This window comes from Pyrgilauda ruficollis, unplaced genomic scaffold, assembly GCF_017590135.1.
Source record: "Pyrgilauda ruficollis isolate IOZ18807 unplaced genomic scaffold, ASM1759013v1 scaffold196, whole genome shotgun sequence".
Taxonomy (NCBI): domain Eukaryota; kingdom Metazoa; phylum Chordata; class Aves; order Passeriformes; family Passeridae; genus Pyrgilauda; species Pyrgilauda ruficollis.
In genome coordinates this window covers 1,003,960-1,022,443 of record NW_024518762.1, presented here as the reverse complement: position 1 = coordinate 1,022,443, position 18,484 = coordinate 1,003,960, and the positions used below count along the sequence as shown (strand labels likewise).

The following is an 18,484-nucleotide window of genomic DNA, read 5'->3' as shown; positions in this document are numbered from 1 at the left end:
GGATTCATACAAACGTTGGATTATAAAACTGATGTGCTGATATTGCTATGTAGCATCTATGAAAGTTGTGGTGGGATTCTTAAATGCACTACAGAAAGTAGCACTCCTGTCTAGCTGACGCTTAGGAAATTCAGGAATAGGTGCTCCATTCTTTTGTGTGCTTCTAGCACACAATCTAATATACAGGGGAGTGACACCACACCTTAAATCCTGTGTTTGGTTTTCAGCTCCTCACGACAAGACAAACATTGAGGGGCTAGAACATGGCCAGAGAAGGGCACGGAGCTAGGGAAGGGTCTAGAGCACAAGTGTGATGGACAGTAGCTGAGGGAGCTGGAGAGACTCAGCCTGAAGAAAAGGAGGCTCAGGGGACCTTATCACTCTCTACAACCGCCTGAAAGGAGATTGTACCAAGGTGGGCACCTGTCTCTTGTCCCGGGTAACAAATGATAGAACAAGAGGAAATGGCCTCAAGTTGTGCCAGAGGAGCTTTAGATTGGATATTAGGAAAAATCTTCTCCAAACAGGTTGCCAAGCATTGAAATGGCAAGTCCAGGGAAGTGATGGAGTCACCATCCCTGGATGTTAACAACTGGACTCAATGATTTTGGAAAAAAAAATATTTTCTAAATGATTCTATGATTCCTATCTGTGTGGAGTTACACAGGGGTAGGATTCTAAGTAGGAGAGGACAGGTAGGATACAATATTGCCTTTTGAGAACTACGATGATATTGCACAGATTAGTAGCTTCCAATTTAAAACCTACTTGCTGAAATCATGTAATGCCAAGGCAGGAACTGAAGCTCTTTTAATGACTTAGAAGTTTTTTCTTTTCCTTGTACATTATGTTTGCATTGGCTATTGGTTCAGTTTTGCTGAAGTATAGTTTGTACGTGCTTAAGGATGATTCATTGCATCAATGTGTGAAGATGAGCAAGGCCATGCAGTTTATTTTGAGTAGATAACATGCAGCCAATAAGACCGACATTGCTAATCTTAAAGACTAGGAAAACCAGTTTTTGGCTGTCCACTATTATCTGAATTTAGGGCATTCACTTGCGGACTAGGTGTATTCAGATTTCAGCATCAATCCCCGAACTGACGTGTAGACTGCAATCTTTTTTACTCACCATTAGTTTGTCTCTTTGGGACACTATTGAATCACTAGAAGTTATCAATTACTCATTTAGAGAACCAACATGCATTTAACTACCTGACTAGGGGCTGATTGAAGGTACATTGGAGAAGATGACAGCTAATTTGAAAGTGAGGGCAGGGGTGAGGAAGGGTTGAAAAGATAATGTGGTTGATAGGTTAGGCCATGGCTAATGTAAAGGTGTAAAGAATGCCAGCAGTCAGAATGGTGTATGGATTTAGACATTCGCCTATTATGTGCTGATTCTGGTGAGTGCTCTGAGGGGCCCACTGCACAATATAAATTATGCCGGGACTTGCACTATAATTTTTGTGTGTTCAGATATAGAAAATCATTTTAAGCCAGGTTTCACCATTCTATTTTAAACCAGAGGTGATTCATGTAAGTAAATGAACTAAATCCCTTTAATAATTGCAGTATTCTGTAACTATAATTCGCTAAATGGAACTTGCTTTATTTCAAAAGTCAAATTGCTAGTTCTGATTGTAATTTTCATTAATAGTTACTGATGAAAACAAACCCCTTCTTTCTTTAACTGGCATGGGGCTAGGACACACAATTCTCTTCTGATGACATAAGGAAAATTATATAAGAACTATTGATAACGCTCTATCTTCTCTAAATTAGCGTACTTGAGATGTCATTTGGGTGCAAGCATTCGAGTTTCTGGAAGGCAAAAGCTCTTTATATGATCTGGAAAAACAGAAGAGTGACAGAACATTACAGGAAGTTTGCCTCATGACTTCCAGACAAGCAAGTCATCTAGAGTGACTAAGGGAAAATCATCATGCTTTAGGCCTGCTGCATGTGTTACATCTTCCTCCGTCTGACCTAGACAGCGTAAAGCAGTTTAGTTGATGGATACAGTTTTTAATAATTAAGTGTCTTGGAACCAGAATGTGTTTATCTGTTCTGCATGACCTCACGTTGCAGTTGGCCTGAGTTTGTTTTACAAGCTTTTAAAAGTTTTTTTGCAGAGGGAGTTCAGAGAGGACTCTCAAAGTTTGTTTACATCCGTTAACAGCCGTACTTGAAAGGGGCAAAGAGTCTCCTTCCTGATCTGCGCTAAGGATAAATTAATAATAAACACTTGCATAAACAAAATGTATAGGAAGACAAGTGAACGAGAGAGTGAGATCTGAGAGTATGGGACAAGTACTATCTGTGTTTTGGGAGCAGGGGGTCTGCCAAGGAGCAGAGAAGAGGCTGCTGTGTGAGAGCACTGAGCACGGAACGGCGAGGAGGCGAGGAGGCGAGAATACGCTGCCGGCTTCCTGCAAGTGCCTGCAAGGCGAGGAACTGCGAAACACGAGGGGGACGGACGGGGACGGGCGCTGCCCCCGTGAGCGAGGGCGGGAGCGAGGCGGCGCCATGGAGACGGGAACGGCCCGGCACGGCCCGGCACGGCCCGAGGGCGGCTGCGGCCGGGAGCGGAGCCGTGCCGAGCTCGGTGCCGCCCGGAGGCGAATCGCGACTGCGCTTTTCCATCGGAAGGCAGCGCGGGCATCCCGCTGCGCCGCAGGTTGTCCTTCGGAGCTCCCGATGCGTCGCCTGCGCATCTCGCGCCCTTTTCTCTCTTCTCTTTTTTCCGTCCTTCTGCACCCTTCCTGCTAAGGGCCCTCTCTTGTGCTGTCCCTGAGTCCAGAGCATTGTCTTGTGCTCCTCTCTACTGCCGACATCTAAGGGGTTTGACCTCGACAGTCTGCCTGCCATCTGCTCTCCTGCCACGGAATCCTGCCTGGTGGGCTCTGCTTCCTGCCAGCCGGCCCTGCCCTTGGCAGTGTTGTCTTTGCTGACACTCCACTGTCTTTTCCTCCCTCTGTGCACTTCAAATTTAGTTAATCTTTTTAACCACGGGTAGCCACCCGATCCATTTGGAACAACTGTACCTGAAAGTGTGATACTGAAAGAGCAGATCTTTGAGTGTTGCATGTTACAGGCAGGGAGGCAGTAGTGTTCATGGATAGCCATAATAGTGACTTTTTTTAAAAGTCACTTCTTTTGAATGGTCACTTTTTTAAATAGTCAGTTCTTTTAAAAAGTTACTTCTCCTTATGCAAATGAAGAAGATATTACTTACACTATCTGTCACGGTCACATGATTTGAACATTGCCAATAAGAATCAGAATATGAAAACACTATTTTAATTAACTTAAAATTAAAGGGGATGAATAGGGATAAGCTGGCAGAATTGAAAGACCATCAGATCATTGTGTCCTTTAGCACGGTTTGTTCCTCAGTATACCTGGGAAGAGCAAATTTGAATTTTTTTATACTTCTCGCATCCAATGATCAGTGACTCATTTTTCGATCCTAGGGAACTGATGTAGTCTAGATTGTTTGTGAAGAAAAATGTTATTTAAATTATGACATCCTTTAGCATAGAGGTATTGCATAGCATTTTCTGGTCTGAAAATCTCTCATTTAAAGAGATTAAAGGGGCACTATTTGAAAGGCATGCTTGTCCGATTCGTTCTCTACATCCCTGTGCTTATTCAGAAGGGACTATCTGCAACTAGTGACACAGAATAATACTGTACAGTGAGAGAAGCTATATTGACTCCAGAGATTTTCCCAAATCTCTGGAGGGAGCTGAACAGAAATAACGTTTTTTGTTGTTTTTTTTTTTTTAAGCATCCATACTGCTTAAAAACAATGTTGGGTTTTTTTCTTCTACAGAATTTATAATCAGATAAGAAGCAAATATGGAGAATAAACAACAGGAAGAGGTGGATGTGAAGCAAGTTTTGCATGTAAAAGCACAGGCTCTTTCTGTTGGTTATTTTCTTTTTAACTAAAAACAGACAAATGGGACACAGCAGTTAATATTGTTAATAAAAGAGAGGGCTGAACTGTGCCTTGACTCATCATACATGTCTCAAAGAAAAGAGAAATATGTGTGCAGCTTGCAGGGTGGAGGGAATAAACACATTTCTTGTTCTGTCTGCACATAATTATTGTTTAATGTAATTACTGTCTTCAGAAATAACAGTCTCTTTGCAATTATTCTCTGCTTAAAATGGTAATTGTTGTAAAATGCTGTAAACTATGCTGGATCCAGCTACGTTTATAATGTAGAGATGGCTGGGTAAGTTTTAAATAATTTTTTTTTTTGTTATTGTGGGTGATCTGGTCAAGACTCTGGAATTCATCAAAGATTACTAAATGATTGATGTTAATGGGGTGTATATGCAAATTCATTTAAAGCCAGTTTAGGAGTTTTACATGGAGCATATCCATTGGGATTTGAAGGAGAAATTTGAGTCTCAGCAGTTGCCTCTTTGCCAGACTGAGCTGGATACTGATCACAGTACAACAGCCATTCTTCTGATCTGCCTTGCCCTTAAGGGTTTGGGGATGAACAAGGGAGGTACAAAAATGTCTGTCTAGACTACCCTGAGACGGCACTTCTGATAGACTTGGTTGGTGTGCATGCGTGCTGGCTGTGGGATCCAGATTACTTGAGCTGAGATTTAAATTTAAAAGCAGAATGTGAAAGTGAATATGTATTTAGGTGATTATTACTCTCCAGTTTTAGTTCAGAGTTTGGACTCTGCAGGTATTATATGATCAGTCTTATCTAATCAATTGCAACGGTCATTCAGCTACCTAAAAACCCTGTAATATACAGCTGAAAGTAAACAGAAGGTTGCAGAACAGTACAGTAGCAATAAAGGCTGTGTGACGGGCTGCTGCAAACCTGTTAAGTCTTTAAGGGATTAATGCAGAGCTTTAAAGTTTCAGTGTATCATTAGAGAACTTACTGGTCTTGGTAGCAGTATCAGCTGCTCAGATTTGTTTGAAATCCTGAGGAGCTGATACTGGATCGCAGAGAAATTTTTTTGTTGACAGCAATTAAAAATATTGGGAGAGGAGGGGAAAAGATACAGAGCTACTGCTATTTTCAAATGTATCTCAAAGATCAGATTTCTGCTGGTCAGCCTTTGTTTTGCAATTTTTTTTCTTATATAACAGAAAATTTTGAGTGGAGAAGAAACTCAGTTATACTTAAGTGGAGGTCTTGCCCTACTTTGCAGCAGATCCTCTATATTCTGTATGCAACTAACCTTTTGAAGGATTGTTTTGGGAAATAACATATACTCTTATAATTTATTTCCACTAACTCATGGGGAAAAGATGTTATGGTGCCTGTTTCTTTAGGAAATTACAGCATTCTGTATTAATAGTTACGTGTTAATGTTTAAAAAAATTATATGTGGATCACTCATGCTTTTTAATGTAAATTTATTTTTGTTAGCTCTAAGAATAGTCACATAGGTCATCTGCATGAGGATTATGTGAACCTGAAACTTCACATGGAGCAAAAGTTTTAAGAACTGGAAGACGCTGATGACAGAAATTGGTGTAAGAATGTTGGACAAGCAATGTTGTGTTGCTGCAGTGTCATCTAGCAATCATTTTTTCAGTTTTATTTTTTTTAATCAGCATGTTCTGGTTTAACATTGCTCTAGTTGTTATATAAGCTTTCTCTCTCTTTTTTTTTGTTTTTTTTTGGTCTATTGTTTTATTTCTCTAAAAATTGATTACATTTGTAATTACAATTTAGAAAACTATGCCTTGCTTGTGTAGTAGCTGTTGCTTTGCTTGTTTGGCAGCTACCCCTTGTAAGGAATTGCTAAGAATACGTTTAGTAATGTGAGATTGCGTAAGATTATTTTATGTAGCAAGCACACTGCTAAATTCGTTAACCTTGAAACTACAGGAAAGGTCAGCATCTAGAAAGCAGAGGTAGCCTTAGGCAAGATGAATAAATGTACACTGTTTATCATACTCTTAATTACAAGGTGCTTTTTCCCCCCCTTCTGCTTCTAATATTCCTATATTTTACCACAAAAGGATCACCTTACTAACGGTGAAATTTTATCTTCAACTGTGATACCCTAGGGAGGCACTATATCACCTCTTTCTATATAACAAACTTTAAAGAAAACTTTCCTTCTTTGTATAAAAATGTATTTGATATTGGAATTCCTTTTACTCATTTACATATGAATGTGCTTAGTTGTTAGAACTAGAACACTTAATTTTTGTCCTGTCAACCAAACCAATATATAACATAAATGGAAGTGGTTTTGTTAAGCAATTTTGTCTTCCACCCAACACCTGCCAATCCAAGTCTTGCTGCCCTCACCATAGTATTCCTGCTAAAATAATGAATCTCATCCAGCACTATCTTTCTCATGGGCTTCCCAAAGACAGTTTTTGAACCTGCCTGAAGAAGTGTGAGAACAGGAAGAATATTTGATATCTGGCCTGGAAGTTGTGGTGCATTCTGTGGTTGAGCTGTAATGATAAAGCTGGTTAGCTGCTGTCCACAAGCCTAAGGCTACAGCAGCTAACACACATGATTTCTCTTACCACACTGGAGAAGAAAAAAAAGTTATCTCCATTGTTTATGCTTACAACTAAAGAACACATCTTCCATGCTTGCCACTAGATCTCCTGCAGTTATTCCCCCTAATCTAACATGATTTTGTATCAATTGGACAAAATCCCTTGTGATCTCATTCTCTTGTTTTCAGCTGTATTTTATCAATTCAATTCATCAAAGTAGTTTCTCTCAAACACTTTTTAAAATGCTTTATCAGTTTAGCCACTGGATGGCAGCTCACTGCAATTGTTCAGTTTTCTGGAAAATCCATGGCTTCTTTATGAACAGTTTTTCATGCACTTACAAAACATAGGTGTTGTGAGGCAAGAATTTCACATTTGTTCAGTGGTATCTTTACTGTTGTCTTTAATTTTCATGGTTTGGAGTAACTTGCAGTGTTACTTTGGGAGAATTTCACAGTAAATGTACATTCTGTAGTACTGTTCTTACTTGGGTTTGAAATGTGAAGTCTTCTAATAACAGGTGATTTTTTTCCCCCCAAGAATGACAAACAATATGACTGGTTTTGTTCTTTTCCTTTAAATTAAAATTCAGTTGCCATAAGGGGAGCAGTGTGGGGAAGGAGGGAGGGAGGGAAGAAGTTCCATAGCATCTCCCATCAGCCCTCTTGTCACTTCATCTTCAGAGTGCAAAACATGGTAGTATTTTTCTAGCAACTTTTCAGTAAGGCTGTACTTTCTTAACTCTTCAGTAGTTCTGCAAGTATACACTTTAAAGGCCTCTTGACTGCAGCCAAAATTTTCCCTTCTAATAATACTGAATTGTTTTGCTTGATGTAAACAAAAGCTTAGACTAGTGAATGATGTACCTTTAAGTTTTTTTTTTTTTCATGTGATTTCACATAGACTACTTCTTATGCTGTTTCTATTGTCATTCTGCAAAACCAGAGGGAAACAGTTAAATTTTTGTCACCAATAGATCCATATGTATATGCATGTGCACATAAGAAGATGGATGTCCTTGCAGCTTATAGTAGATTTTACACTATAATCAATTTCCATTTATTCATGTGCTTAGAATATATATTTAACTTCTGTTAGGATTATTTCTTTTATATTCAAAAAAGATTTTAAAAAATAGAAATAAAAAATACCCATAACTTTTAGCACTGGGGACATATAGCACCTTTCTGCTCCTCTAGAAGTCAAAAAGGAAGTTCAATTATTTTTGTTATGCATAGTATTTGACATATTACAGGTGCTTGGATGGCTGTAAAAGAATTGAACTTTAATGTCTATAAGATGGAGGCTTTTGTAAAACAAGTGGTTTTTTCTCTCCTCTCTCCCCAGCGGTTATGTGGTTATGAAATCTGATCTTCTTTTGCAAAAGATATTGTTTGGCTGATTTGTTTATTTAAGTTCCCCTTTGCTGTACAAGTCCTGTTAGGGGACCTACCATAGACCAGTTTATAGCTTTCATTCAGCACAGTCTGATTCTTATTAGAACGGAGAAAGTTGATGTGATGATTAAACTCCTCATACAGTGTTTGAAAGGTCTGAGACAATCCAGTGTTGCCATCAGTACCATTGTTCTAGTGTTAGCTATATGTTACTCCCTTTGTAGGTAGTGCTTGCTGAATTTGATGTGGGAATTAAAAAAGAGAGAATGTGAGTTTCACAAGCAGACAGTTGAAAAGGGTTAACTTAGTTCTGTCCCATGAAGTTAACTTATTTTAAGCTGTTACCCATGACTCACAGAATGAATGACTGTATTATAATCTAAAGTCATTCCTGTGTGAAACACGTGAAAAGATGACTGTTGTTTTTGCTGCTTTCTTCCACCTGTGTAGTGAACTAGGATAGTAGGAGGCATGGGTATTTGTGGTATGCATTCCTAGTGACTGGTTTTTTTCCTATGCAACCAAGAACTGTGTATAGGTATTTGAAAGAGCTCTGTCATCCTTCCAAGGCTGGTAGTGAGGATTTCACCCTTCAAAAATCTCTGTATATGCAGTGCTCACTAATTATCATCCAGCATTACTTGGATTGTTCTCTGATGTCCATGTCCACTTGCTTCAGTGGTGTTGTAATTGATACCTTAATAATTTGACAAATTGAGTTATATAGGTAGAGGGGAAAAAACCCTCACTTGATACCATTGAGAAAAACAGACAAGCTTTCAGGAAGAGGGCTTGTAGGAGTTTGCTATATTTTCCAGCTGTGTTGGTTTTTGTGTAACAAAATTAATTATTTCTGCCTATATACTTTACCTTTAGGGTAGCAAAAGGTTGCCTGGCCAGTTGTGGTCTCCATGCATTCCTGCATCTTGAATGTTGCACGACTGGAGTTTAGCTTTTGGTTTGGTTTACTTGTCTTGGGTGTTCTTTAAAGGACACTGCTGTAATAATGGATTCAAAACCACTTTGTCCTATTGCAGTCTTGACTATAAAGATTGCATAACCAGCTGCTGTTCACTCAGCAAGAACAAAACAACCACAACTGCATGTATACTTATTAAATGTAAATGTTGCTTACTCTGTGTCATGCAGTTTAAACTCTGATGGCACTTCAGAGGAAACCTCTGATCTTTGCAATTTTCTGACTTGAATTCTTGATTAGATATTTCTAATACTGTTTCTAATACTTGCACCTTCTACCTCTTTCTACACTGTGTTTTCAAGGTATGTAAATGCAGCAGCCTTTTAGCCTAGAAATTTTACCCTGACAATGCAGCAGTTTTAATTCCTAGCTCTTTTGTATCTCATTTCTGATATTGGCAAAACAGAAACATGCTCTGGGTGGAAGTAGTGAGAGTAGTATTGATATTGAAGGGCAGTTTATGCCTCTTGAGCTGAAGTGACCTCTACCCATACAGATGGACCCTCAGAGACTATTGAGCTCCATGTAATTAAAATGTTTTTGTTCAGTAAAATGTTGAGACTAGAATAGAACAAAATAAAACAGATAATTTAAAAATTATATATTTAGATAATATAGATTAGATTAATTGTAGATACATAGATATATAGATATATAGATATAGAGATACAGAGATACAGATATAGATATATATATATAGATATATATAGATATATAGATATATATAGAGATAATATAGATTAGATTAATTATATATTATATTATTATAGATAATATAGATAGATAAAATAGAACAAGGAAAGAAGATTAGGACAATAAACAAAGGTGGATTAAACTAAACAAAACCAGATCAAAACAAACAAACAAAAAATATCAACAAAACATCCTTAGTATTTATTCTGCTGAAATCAACAGCTTTGCTCTGTGTCTCATAGGTCTAAACAACAACTGTCTCTGGCAGCTGGGCAAGAACGGATTCTGAAACAAAGTAAAATGCAAGCAGAACTTAACTGGCAGCAGCTCTGTGAGAATGCTGAATGTAATTGGTATCAGAAATCAGAGGATCCAATACACAGCCTATCTTCATCAAGAGAGGAGGTGAGAATTTAAAATTAACACTGTTTAAGAATCATCTATTGCATAGAGAGCTATGGAGTCTTCTCACCATGATGTTTCACAGGGAAATATGTCTTTAGCTTTCTTTCAAAAGTCTGTAAAACAGTATTTATATATTGTGTACAGCCGTTCATCACATGTCTTTTATCAGAGATCAGATTAATTTTCATGAGCAATCTCTAATAGTGGCCTTTTCTCCCTTTCCATGTAATCAAGTTGGCTTGAGAAATGTTTTTCCTTTGCCATTGTAGCAAAAGAAGAAAGATGTCTCTTAAACCAGCACGAGGGCAGAAAGAATTTCAGATCACAGTACTACTTGAATTCTATCAAGAGAACAATATTAGTCCTGAAAAGCTCTTGGGTGGTATTTTTGTGTAGAAAAAAAACCCTATTTTGTGTAGTGTAAAAACTTCAGCTTCTGAAAAATTAAATACATGCTTATTGTTTAGAGACTATTAGACAATGATCTAACAATTCTCAACACCCAGTTGTGCTGAACTCACAGGTCCAGAGGAAACACTTGTTTCTGAAGTTCAGAATGCTGGCATTTACTCTAGTGTTTTATTTGATCATTGTCCTTCCAAAATTATTCATAGGCATCAATAGCTGTAGTATGTGAACATATTAGAGAGATAAATCATCGTTTTCCATTTTACATGAAGAAGATAAGAAAATTATGATAAATTATTTGTCTGTTAGGGCAGTTTTTGACAGAGACAAAAGGAATGTGCTTAAGTCCCTGTGCTATGTTTTAAAGTATCCTTGATTTCCTTTTTCTTCTTTTAATTTCCCTTTTCCTTTCCCTTTCCCTTTCCCTTCCTTACCTTTCCTTTTCTTCTATCCCTTTGTCCTTGAGCTACTGACATCCTCTGCCTCCCCTCCATTCCTTCAGTCCCAGGCTCAAGCTGATGTACAGAAAACAGACTACCGGTTGCATGAAGTGAAGAGTGTTCTTTCTGCTTTGACTGTTGAGAGACAATACAAGCATCATTTAATCACAGTATTTCACCTGAAGGGGAGAAACAGGTTAGACAACACTTAGTGTAGACATGGATGAATTCATTCTAAGACAACAATATTATGGGCCTTGTTTCCACTGAACTTACTGTAGGCAGTTCATCTATTTCATGTTTCATTCAAAACACAGGCATATCTGTCCTGGAATACACATAGATTAGGTGTCATGGGCTTAATTGTGGCTCTCATTCATTACTCACTAGCAAAAGGAGCAAGCTGGATATAGACAGTTGCTCCAAAATGTGACAACACACTGTAGCATCATGGCAATCAAATGGGAAGAATTAATTTCTGGAACCTCATTCCTGAGGTTCTGTGTCAGTTGCAGTTCAGAGTAGATTTTAAAGTTGAAAAGTTACAATTTTAAGGCAATGTTTCAAAATACTAATATGCCAGCTGTTTAAAATATTTTAATGTCTTGTATTTGAGTGTCACTAGCTAGTTTTCCTTTCATTGCTACCTCTTAAATTGCTTATATTTTAAAAAGCCATTCAGAGTTGAAAATGTAATGCTGGTTTGAAGTCATGCTGAAGGATAATGCATTAAGAGTAGAAAACTGCCTTTGGTAAAAGAGTGAAAGCAAAGTGTATGCTGCAGTGCACTCTCCTGGGTGCCTACAGGTGCTCATCAGGGACCAGTTCAGAGCATGCTACCAGAGCATGCTAAGGAAAAGCAGTGCTAAGCATGCCCAGTAGTTCCTGAATGCAGAAAATATTGTTTTCAGAAAGATACTTCCTTAAGACAATTTTTATTGTAGATAAAAGTAGACTGCTAGCAAAAATTTGCTATGGAGCAAGTAGTTTTTCCAATTTTATTTCAAACTGGACTGATTTGCTAATTGATCATTGAGAAACCAAGAGAATCAGGGCTGGGCACAGTTTCTTCTTTATATTCTTATATTCTTCTTTATATTCACTGTTCTCTTCAACTGTGGATGGCAAGACTGTCTTCATTGTCACTCTTTTTTTTGGTTGTTAAAAAACTCTGGCTTTTGCACTTTTGGCATGTAGGATAAGCAGTACTCATCTCAGCAAAACCTTTTTGGTCTTTTTCCTTTTTATGGGAAGGGCCAGTGTTTAAAAAACTAAATAACAAAATTTAAAAGTCTATTATTCTCGTCTAGAACCTTTTCTGTACAAAATGAAGTGTAAACAAACAGAAGAAAACTCACCAAGACATTTGTGTCAATGAGTCCTCTTAAAGAAAGAATAGCACACTGGCTAGCCTCTGGTTCAGATGACTGATGCAAGAAAGATCAAAATTTAAATATACCTTAGTACACTATCTTCAGTACACAGGTCCTTTTCTTCAAATTGGTCTGAGACCCCAGCAGTGTGCTAGAAGTGTTGCAGTAATCATTCTTGGCCTTTTAATAAGTAACTGAGATGTGAAACAACCCAGCCTGGAAAATCTTGCTTATAACTTATATTTTAGTATGACTTAGGTCATGTTTGTCTAACTAGAGCATGCTAATAATATCATACAAGTGCACAGAAGAGGAATGAGTGCTTCAAGTCATTCTGGTTTATTAGGGTTTTTAGGGTCTTCTCTCTAGACCTATTTCCACTTACACAAATCTGGAACAGTTGTATTTCTGGTTTAAACTGTGATGGTTCACGTGTACATTGCAAGTTGAGATGAAGTCCTGGGCCCCAAAATTCACATCTGGGTGTTGCATTGCTACCTACTGGTGCCTTTCCCTGACGCACCTTAAAAGCCTTGGAAAGACTGTAAAAACAGAATAGTGATTATTCACATCTTCTAAGTAGCCTGCACTGTTAGGGCAGAAACAATCACAGGAGAAAGAAACTGCAGGCAGTTTGTCTTTATGCCAGAGAAATTTAATTTGAAGGCCATTAGCATTTCAGATGAGACTTTCAGATGACACTCGCAGAACAGACTTATGACTGGGAAAATAAGAGGGCTGAAGGAAGTGGAAGTGATGGAGAAGATGGAAACAGTAGTGTTTGAGGTTGTGCAAGGCGTAAATGTTGAGACTGTAGTATTTTGATGTATCTGAAGTATTTTGACTACATGTGTTAAGAACCTCATGGATGAAATAGATAGGGCAGGAGATCTTTCTCCTTTTTAATGCCTTTATTAAAGAGATTCAGCTCAGGTGGGGAGAAATCGACGGGTCGCGCCCACGCCGCCGCTGTCCCCAAGAGTGGCACGAAGGAGGAGGGTGATGCAGCTCTGTCCGCTCTGTCCGCTGGTCTGCAGGCAGAGCTGGGGACTGCGTCCTCACGGGAGATTGGCAGATTCCTACTTTTCGGTCCAACACTTCGGGTCCTCTCCCTAGTCAACATCCTTTTAGGTCAGGGTGAGAAGCAAAAAGGATACAAGCAGGCACTGGACTATGCGCCCGTCCTTAGACATCACCTAGGGTCCCCTAATTCTATATTGGCTCGTTGTTTTTAGGGGTTTTCCTGGAAAACGGGAAAATTTTGGAGCAGTGCATTCCTCATCTGCATACGTGGTCTCAGGCCACTCCTATTCTCCTGGGCTGCTGTGTCCAAGTGTAGCTCCCGGGCAAGCATCGGGAGGACAATGGCTAAATCACCAACCATTGACGGGCAATTAAAGAAGAACTCTTAACAATTAAGCTAATTTAACAGCAACAGGTCCAACCGGTTTTAGCTCTGTAATCTTAAACAAAAATAGATAACTTTTTTATTCATAACAATGGATTGCCATGCTCTCTGAAGAGGCAAAACTGCTGCTTTGCAAGAATTTAAGTTTAGAGTGAAATATAAAGAAACGTTTATGGTGTCACTGTCCCCGGACATGTTTAAAACAAGACTGGATATGGCACTCAGTGCCATGGTTTAGCTGATGAGGAGGTGTTAGGTCATAGGTTGGACTAGATGATCTTAAAGGTCTTTTCCAACCTAGTTCATTCTGTGATTCTGTTTTATCAACATTTTTATACAAATACTCAAAAGACATTTCATGGTCTTTTCCTTGTGAAAAACATTTGATCTGAGCGGCTTATGAATTAGGATTTGTTTAGTGACTGTAGGAATATATATTCCTCTATTGCATGGCTTCCTAATATTCCTGTATCAAATAGGATCTGCATTTCTTAAATGGATGATGACACATGTTTCTGTCAGTGAAAAAAGAGTTTACAGGGGTAGAATCTAAATTGTTTATTCTCTGTTTGGATGAAACCACAGTTATAATACATTACCACTGACCAAACGAAACATTTAAAAATCTTTGCAGACAGACTTAGAATGAAGAAACAGCAAAAGTAAATAATATTGGGACCCTAATATTCTGGTCTTTATATGCCATAAGTCCTGCCCATAGGTATTTTTTCCTGAAGATTGTGCTGGAATTTCAAGTGACCAGGAAACGTTTTCCAATCAATGTAATATGTTCTAGATATTGTCCATTGTCCAGGTTATGTGGGTGTAGTCCACACACTCCTTCCCTTTTTTTGGCTTAGCAGAGGACATCCAGCTTTTTTATGTTTGCCTGGGGTTAGGTTTTTGGTTTGGCTTGGTTTTGGTTGGTTGGTTTTTATTTTTTCCCCAGGAATTTTCTTCCCATTTGTAGTCAGGGAGATGGTGAATGGACAGCGATCCAGAGACATACCATTGTAATGGTTCTGGGGGAGTGGGAGAAGCGGAGGAGGGGGCAGAGTTATTCTGGCAGTTTCTTAGGTGGGGGTGGGCAGTCTTTGCCCTGTTGGGAGCAGAGGCGGTCGTGTGGTTTCTCTTCGCCTTGGACCTCTCCTGCGCAGCGGTTCTTCTACACTGCCGTGGAGCTCCGCCTGCCGCCGGCTTCCGAGTCTGTTGCTTGCAAGAGAGAAAGGGAGTCCCGGCGGCTCCATTGGCTGGGATCGCGGGCTGCCAGCGCCGAGAGAGCCCAGCCCAGTCCCCGCGGCTGCCCGGGGAAGCCGTTCCCTCCGCCGCCTCCGGAACCGCCGCTTGCAGCGCCCCCGAAGTGCCAGCAGCACGTCCGCCGGACCTCTTCCCTCTTCGGCAGTGGGAGATCGCGGTGAAGCCCTGCGTCCCTTCCAGCGTGTAGCGGCTGCCGTCAGCCATGCCCAAGGCCGATCACTGCTGCCGTGGTGCCTGCGGAGTCAGCCCTTCTTCCCTCCTCTCATCGCAGCTGCCATCGCCGCGGAGGTGCCGCTCTGCAGCTGGGGCCGCGGCCGGCACTGCAGCCTACAGCGCCCCTTGTCGGCTGTCGTCGTAACTACACCGAAGGGGAATGCTTGGTGGGCGGGCCGAGGCTGTTGGTGGTGTTTCTTCTTGCCCTTGCTGTTGTTCGTTTAGTGTTTATATATATATAATATATATATACTTAGAGAGAGAGAGAGAGAGAGGGAGAGAGTCTAGTAAAGAACTGTTATTCTTTTTAATATGTCTTTGTCTGAAAGCCCCGCAATTTCGAATTCATAATAATTTGGAGGGAGGGTGTGGTCTTTCCATTCCAGGGACATTCCCATCTTCCTTGGGAAATATCTCTCTTTTAAACCAAGACAATGTTATTGTCAACAAATGATCTCCAATGACACTTTCAAGAATATGACAGGTCAGAAAGGGGACTGCTGTTGAGCCCATAAGTTCCTTAAGGGGAGGGTTTACCTGCACATGGAAGAGAGATAAACCACACCTGCAGAACAACAGTTATAAAACAGAGCTAGCTCCGGTGCCATGGGCCTCCCCATGTGCACCTCCTCCTATGATGTTCTCAGTACAGCACTTCTTTCCCAGGCAAATCCTCAATAAACACATTTATTCTCCTCCCATGGTACTTTTCTCCCATATATGTTCATGGGTTGACAGTATTAGGATCTCTGTGTGTGGTGGTGTGGAGAGAATATGTGTCACTTATTAATGAAGGGTTCTTTTTGTCTTGTACTTTTATTTTCCAGATATTTCAGCATGGTGATGAAAGTTCTCTGTGTAAATATATCCCTGCTTTGGAAATAAAAAAGCTGCAGGAACAGAATGCCAGCCTTCGGGCTGCTATTGCACAAATGAGGAAAGAAATGGAGAGTCTTGATGAGCAGATGTTATCTTCTCTTCCTCAAACAGAAGACAGACAGCTTGCAGAGCAAGGTGAAATTCTTGACAAAGAACTTTAAATTCAGTTAAGAAAGTTTAGTAGTCACGGTCATGACCTATGAAGGCTACCCAATCCATGAGTGTGTAAAAATTGTTATTTGATTGCACCATACACAAGAACACAGTAGCCTGAGATTCTGTATTACCAATTACTATAAAACAGTTATTAGTGAAAAGAAATACACACGCACACACTATAAGTCACTACAAAATTACCACTAGAAAAGCAATCGTGTATATATTTTGCAAGAGTAAAGCAATTATATGTATATTACAGAATTCCTGATAGTGAAGCCAGTATGTAGAATCACAGAATGGCTTGGATTGGAAGGGATCTTTAAAGATCTCCTAAACCAAACTCCCTGCCATGGGGGTTTACAGTCCATTTACAGTACATCTACTGAAGTGGTGTACAAAAGGAGGTTCAGGGGGAGCTTACCACTATCTACAACTACCTGAAAGGGAGTTGTCATGAGGTGGGGATCACTCTCTGTTTCCTAGTAATAAGCAATAGGACAACAGAAATAACATCAAGTTATGCCAGAGGAGGTTTAGATTGGATATTTTTAAAAATTAAATCTTAAAAATTATTAAATATTAAGTAGTTAAATATTAAAATTTTCTTTTTGAAAAGGCCTATTCAAGCATTGGCACAGGCTGCCTGGGGAAATGGCTGAGTCACCATCCCTGGAGGTGTTTAAAAGGCATGTATGTGTGTGGACATTTGAAGACGTGGTTTAGTGGAAGACTTGGTAGTGTTAGGTCACTGGTTTCACTTGATGATTTTAAAGGTCTTTTCCAACCTAAGTCTATGGTTTTATGATTCTGTAACTAGACAAACTAGACATTTATATGCATGAGACAGTGTTCTGATGCAGCTCTTGCTATGAAAGCCTAAACTCTCTATAAATACATATACATTCATATTATACTCCTCTTTTAGGTTCATTGAGCACAAACAAAATTTCAACTGGAACCACATTGAGCAACATAAAAGTCAGTTCAACTAAGTTGGATTGTATAGTAAACCCAGACACAGAAGAGGTATGTTGAGTTTAAACTACTTAAAAATATCTGTATGTATGTGTGTGTGTAATTAAATACCTAGTCTATTATTTTTGTTTGAGTAAATATTATAAACTGAAGTAATATGTGCTTATGTGATTGGTCAGATGACAGCCAGCAAAGATTTTTTTAGCCCAACTTACTCTTATTCTTTCTAGGCAATAAATTTTGACTTGTCATCCCTTGGCACAAGTCACTTCTGATCTTGCAAGCTGGTCTTGATGGTTTTTTTTCCCACTTGCAAATGCTTAAACTACTGTGGATCACTGATTCAGGTTTTCCATTGTAAATCCGTATTTTAGTCTTTTTTTTTTTTTTGAATGCCTAAACATAGGGGTGCAGGTGAAGTAAGTAAGCAAAGCCATAGTGATAGTTTTCTTTTTTTCCATTTAAAATAACAGAGTTTCTGTGACCATAATCTGGAAATTATCGGCTCCAACACTAAAGAAGAAGAGGCAAGTTTATTGTGGAAACTAGTAAAAATAGAATGTAAACTTGTACATATATTTTTCTATTTTTCTTTTGTATCAGCTCTGAGGAGAGTTTTTCCTCTATTCTTCTTTAGTACCCATCTTTTCAGTGTTTTCTCTGTTGTGTACTGCAGAATTTTGCTCTGGACATAGATCTAAAGGTAAAAAGATTTCTGAGTTCCTAATTCTACTCCTAATTCCACAGCTTAATTCAGCTTGTCACCTGAAAAAAAAGAATCTTCTGTGCAATGCTGTGGAATGTTTTTCTGAAAAGTTCAGGAAAAATAAAAGTTTATGCAAATTGCATTCCTTGCCCCAGCCAGGTGATGTGCTTTTGTCTTTTGATCCAGTGAAGGTGGTCCACAGTGTGACAACCAGTGATTGGTCATTGCCTTCAGCTCACTTTATGTTAAGCTTTAGAATGGCAGTTTCACCAACGAAGGTAGATTGTAATAATTTCACACGCACACAATCACACAGAATCACTGAGTTGGAAGAAACCTTCAAGATCACTGAGTCCTACCCAGCCCTAACACCTCACCTAAACCCTAGCACCGAGTGCCACATCCAGGCTTTGTTAAACACACCCAGGGATGGTGACTGCACCACCTCCCCAGGCAGCCATTCCAGAACTTTATCACCCCTTCTGTAAAAAATTTTTTCCTAATATCCAACCTATATTTCCTTTGGCACAGCTTGAGACTGTGTCCTCTGGTTCTGTCAGCTGCTGCCTAGAGAAAGAGCCTAACCCCACCAGACTACAACCACCCTTCAGGGAGTTGTAGAGTGATAAGGTCACCCCTGAGTCTCCTTTTCTCCAGGTGAGCACCCCCAGCTCCCCC

At 39.5% G+C, this 18,484-nt stretch overlaps 1 protein-coding gene across 7 annotated transcripts in view; it reads left to right on the top strand.

Annotated features, from left to right (window-relative positions):
- CCDC57 (coiled-coil domain containing 57) overlaps window positions 1-18,484 on the top strand; it is a 34,448-nt gene that overhangs the window by 501 nt on the left and 15,463 nt on the right. For 3 of the 7 annotated variants that reach the window (XR_005954998.1, XM_041465997.1, XM_041465992.1), the window contains exons 2-4: window positions 9,826-9,988; window positions 15,915-16,101; window positions 17,051-17,151. Coding sequence is in view for 6 of the 7 variants with exons in the window: in XM_041465997.1 (XP_041321931.1) it covers window positions 9,826-9,988; window positions 15,915-16,101; window positions 17,051-17,151 (451 nt within the window). In the remaining variant the exon portion in view is untranslated. Of the gene's footprint in view, window positions 1-2,430; window positions 2,681-5,417; window positions 5,525-9,825; window positions 9,989-10,898; window positions 11,033-14,540; window positions 15,255-15,914; window positions 16,102-17,050; window positions 17,152-18,484 lie in introns of those variants that run through there. The other 4 variants (XM_041465994.1, XM_041465995.1, XM_041465993.1 and 1 more) reach the window with 4 other exon arrangements.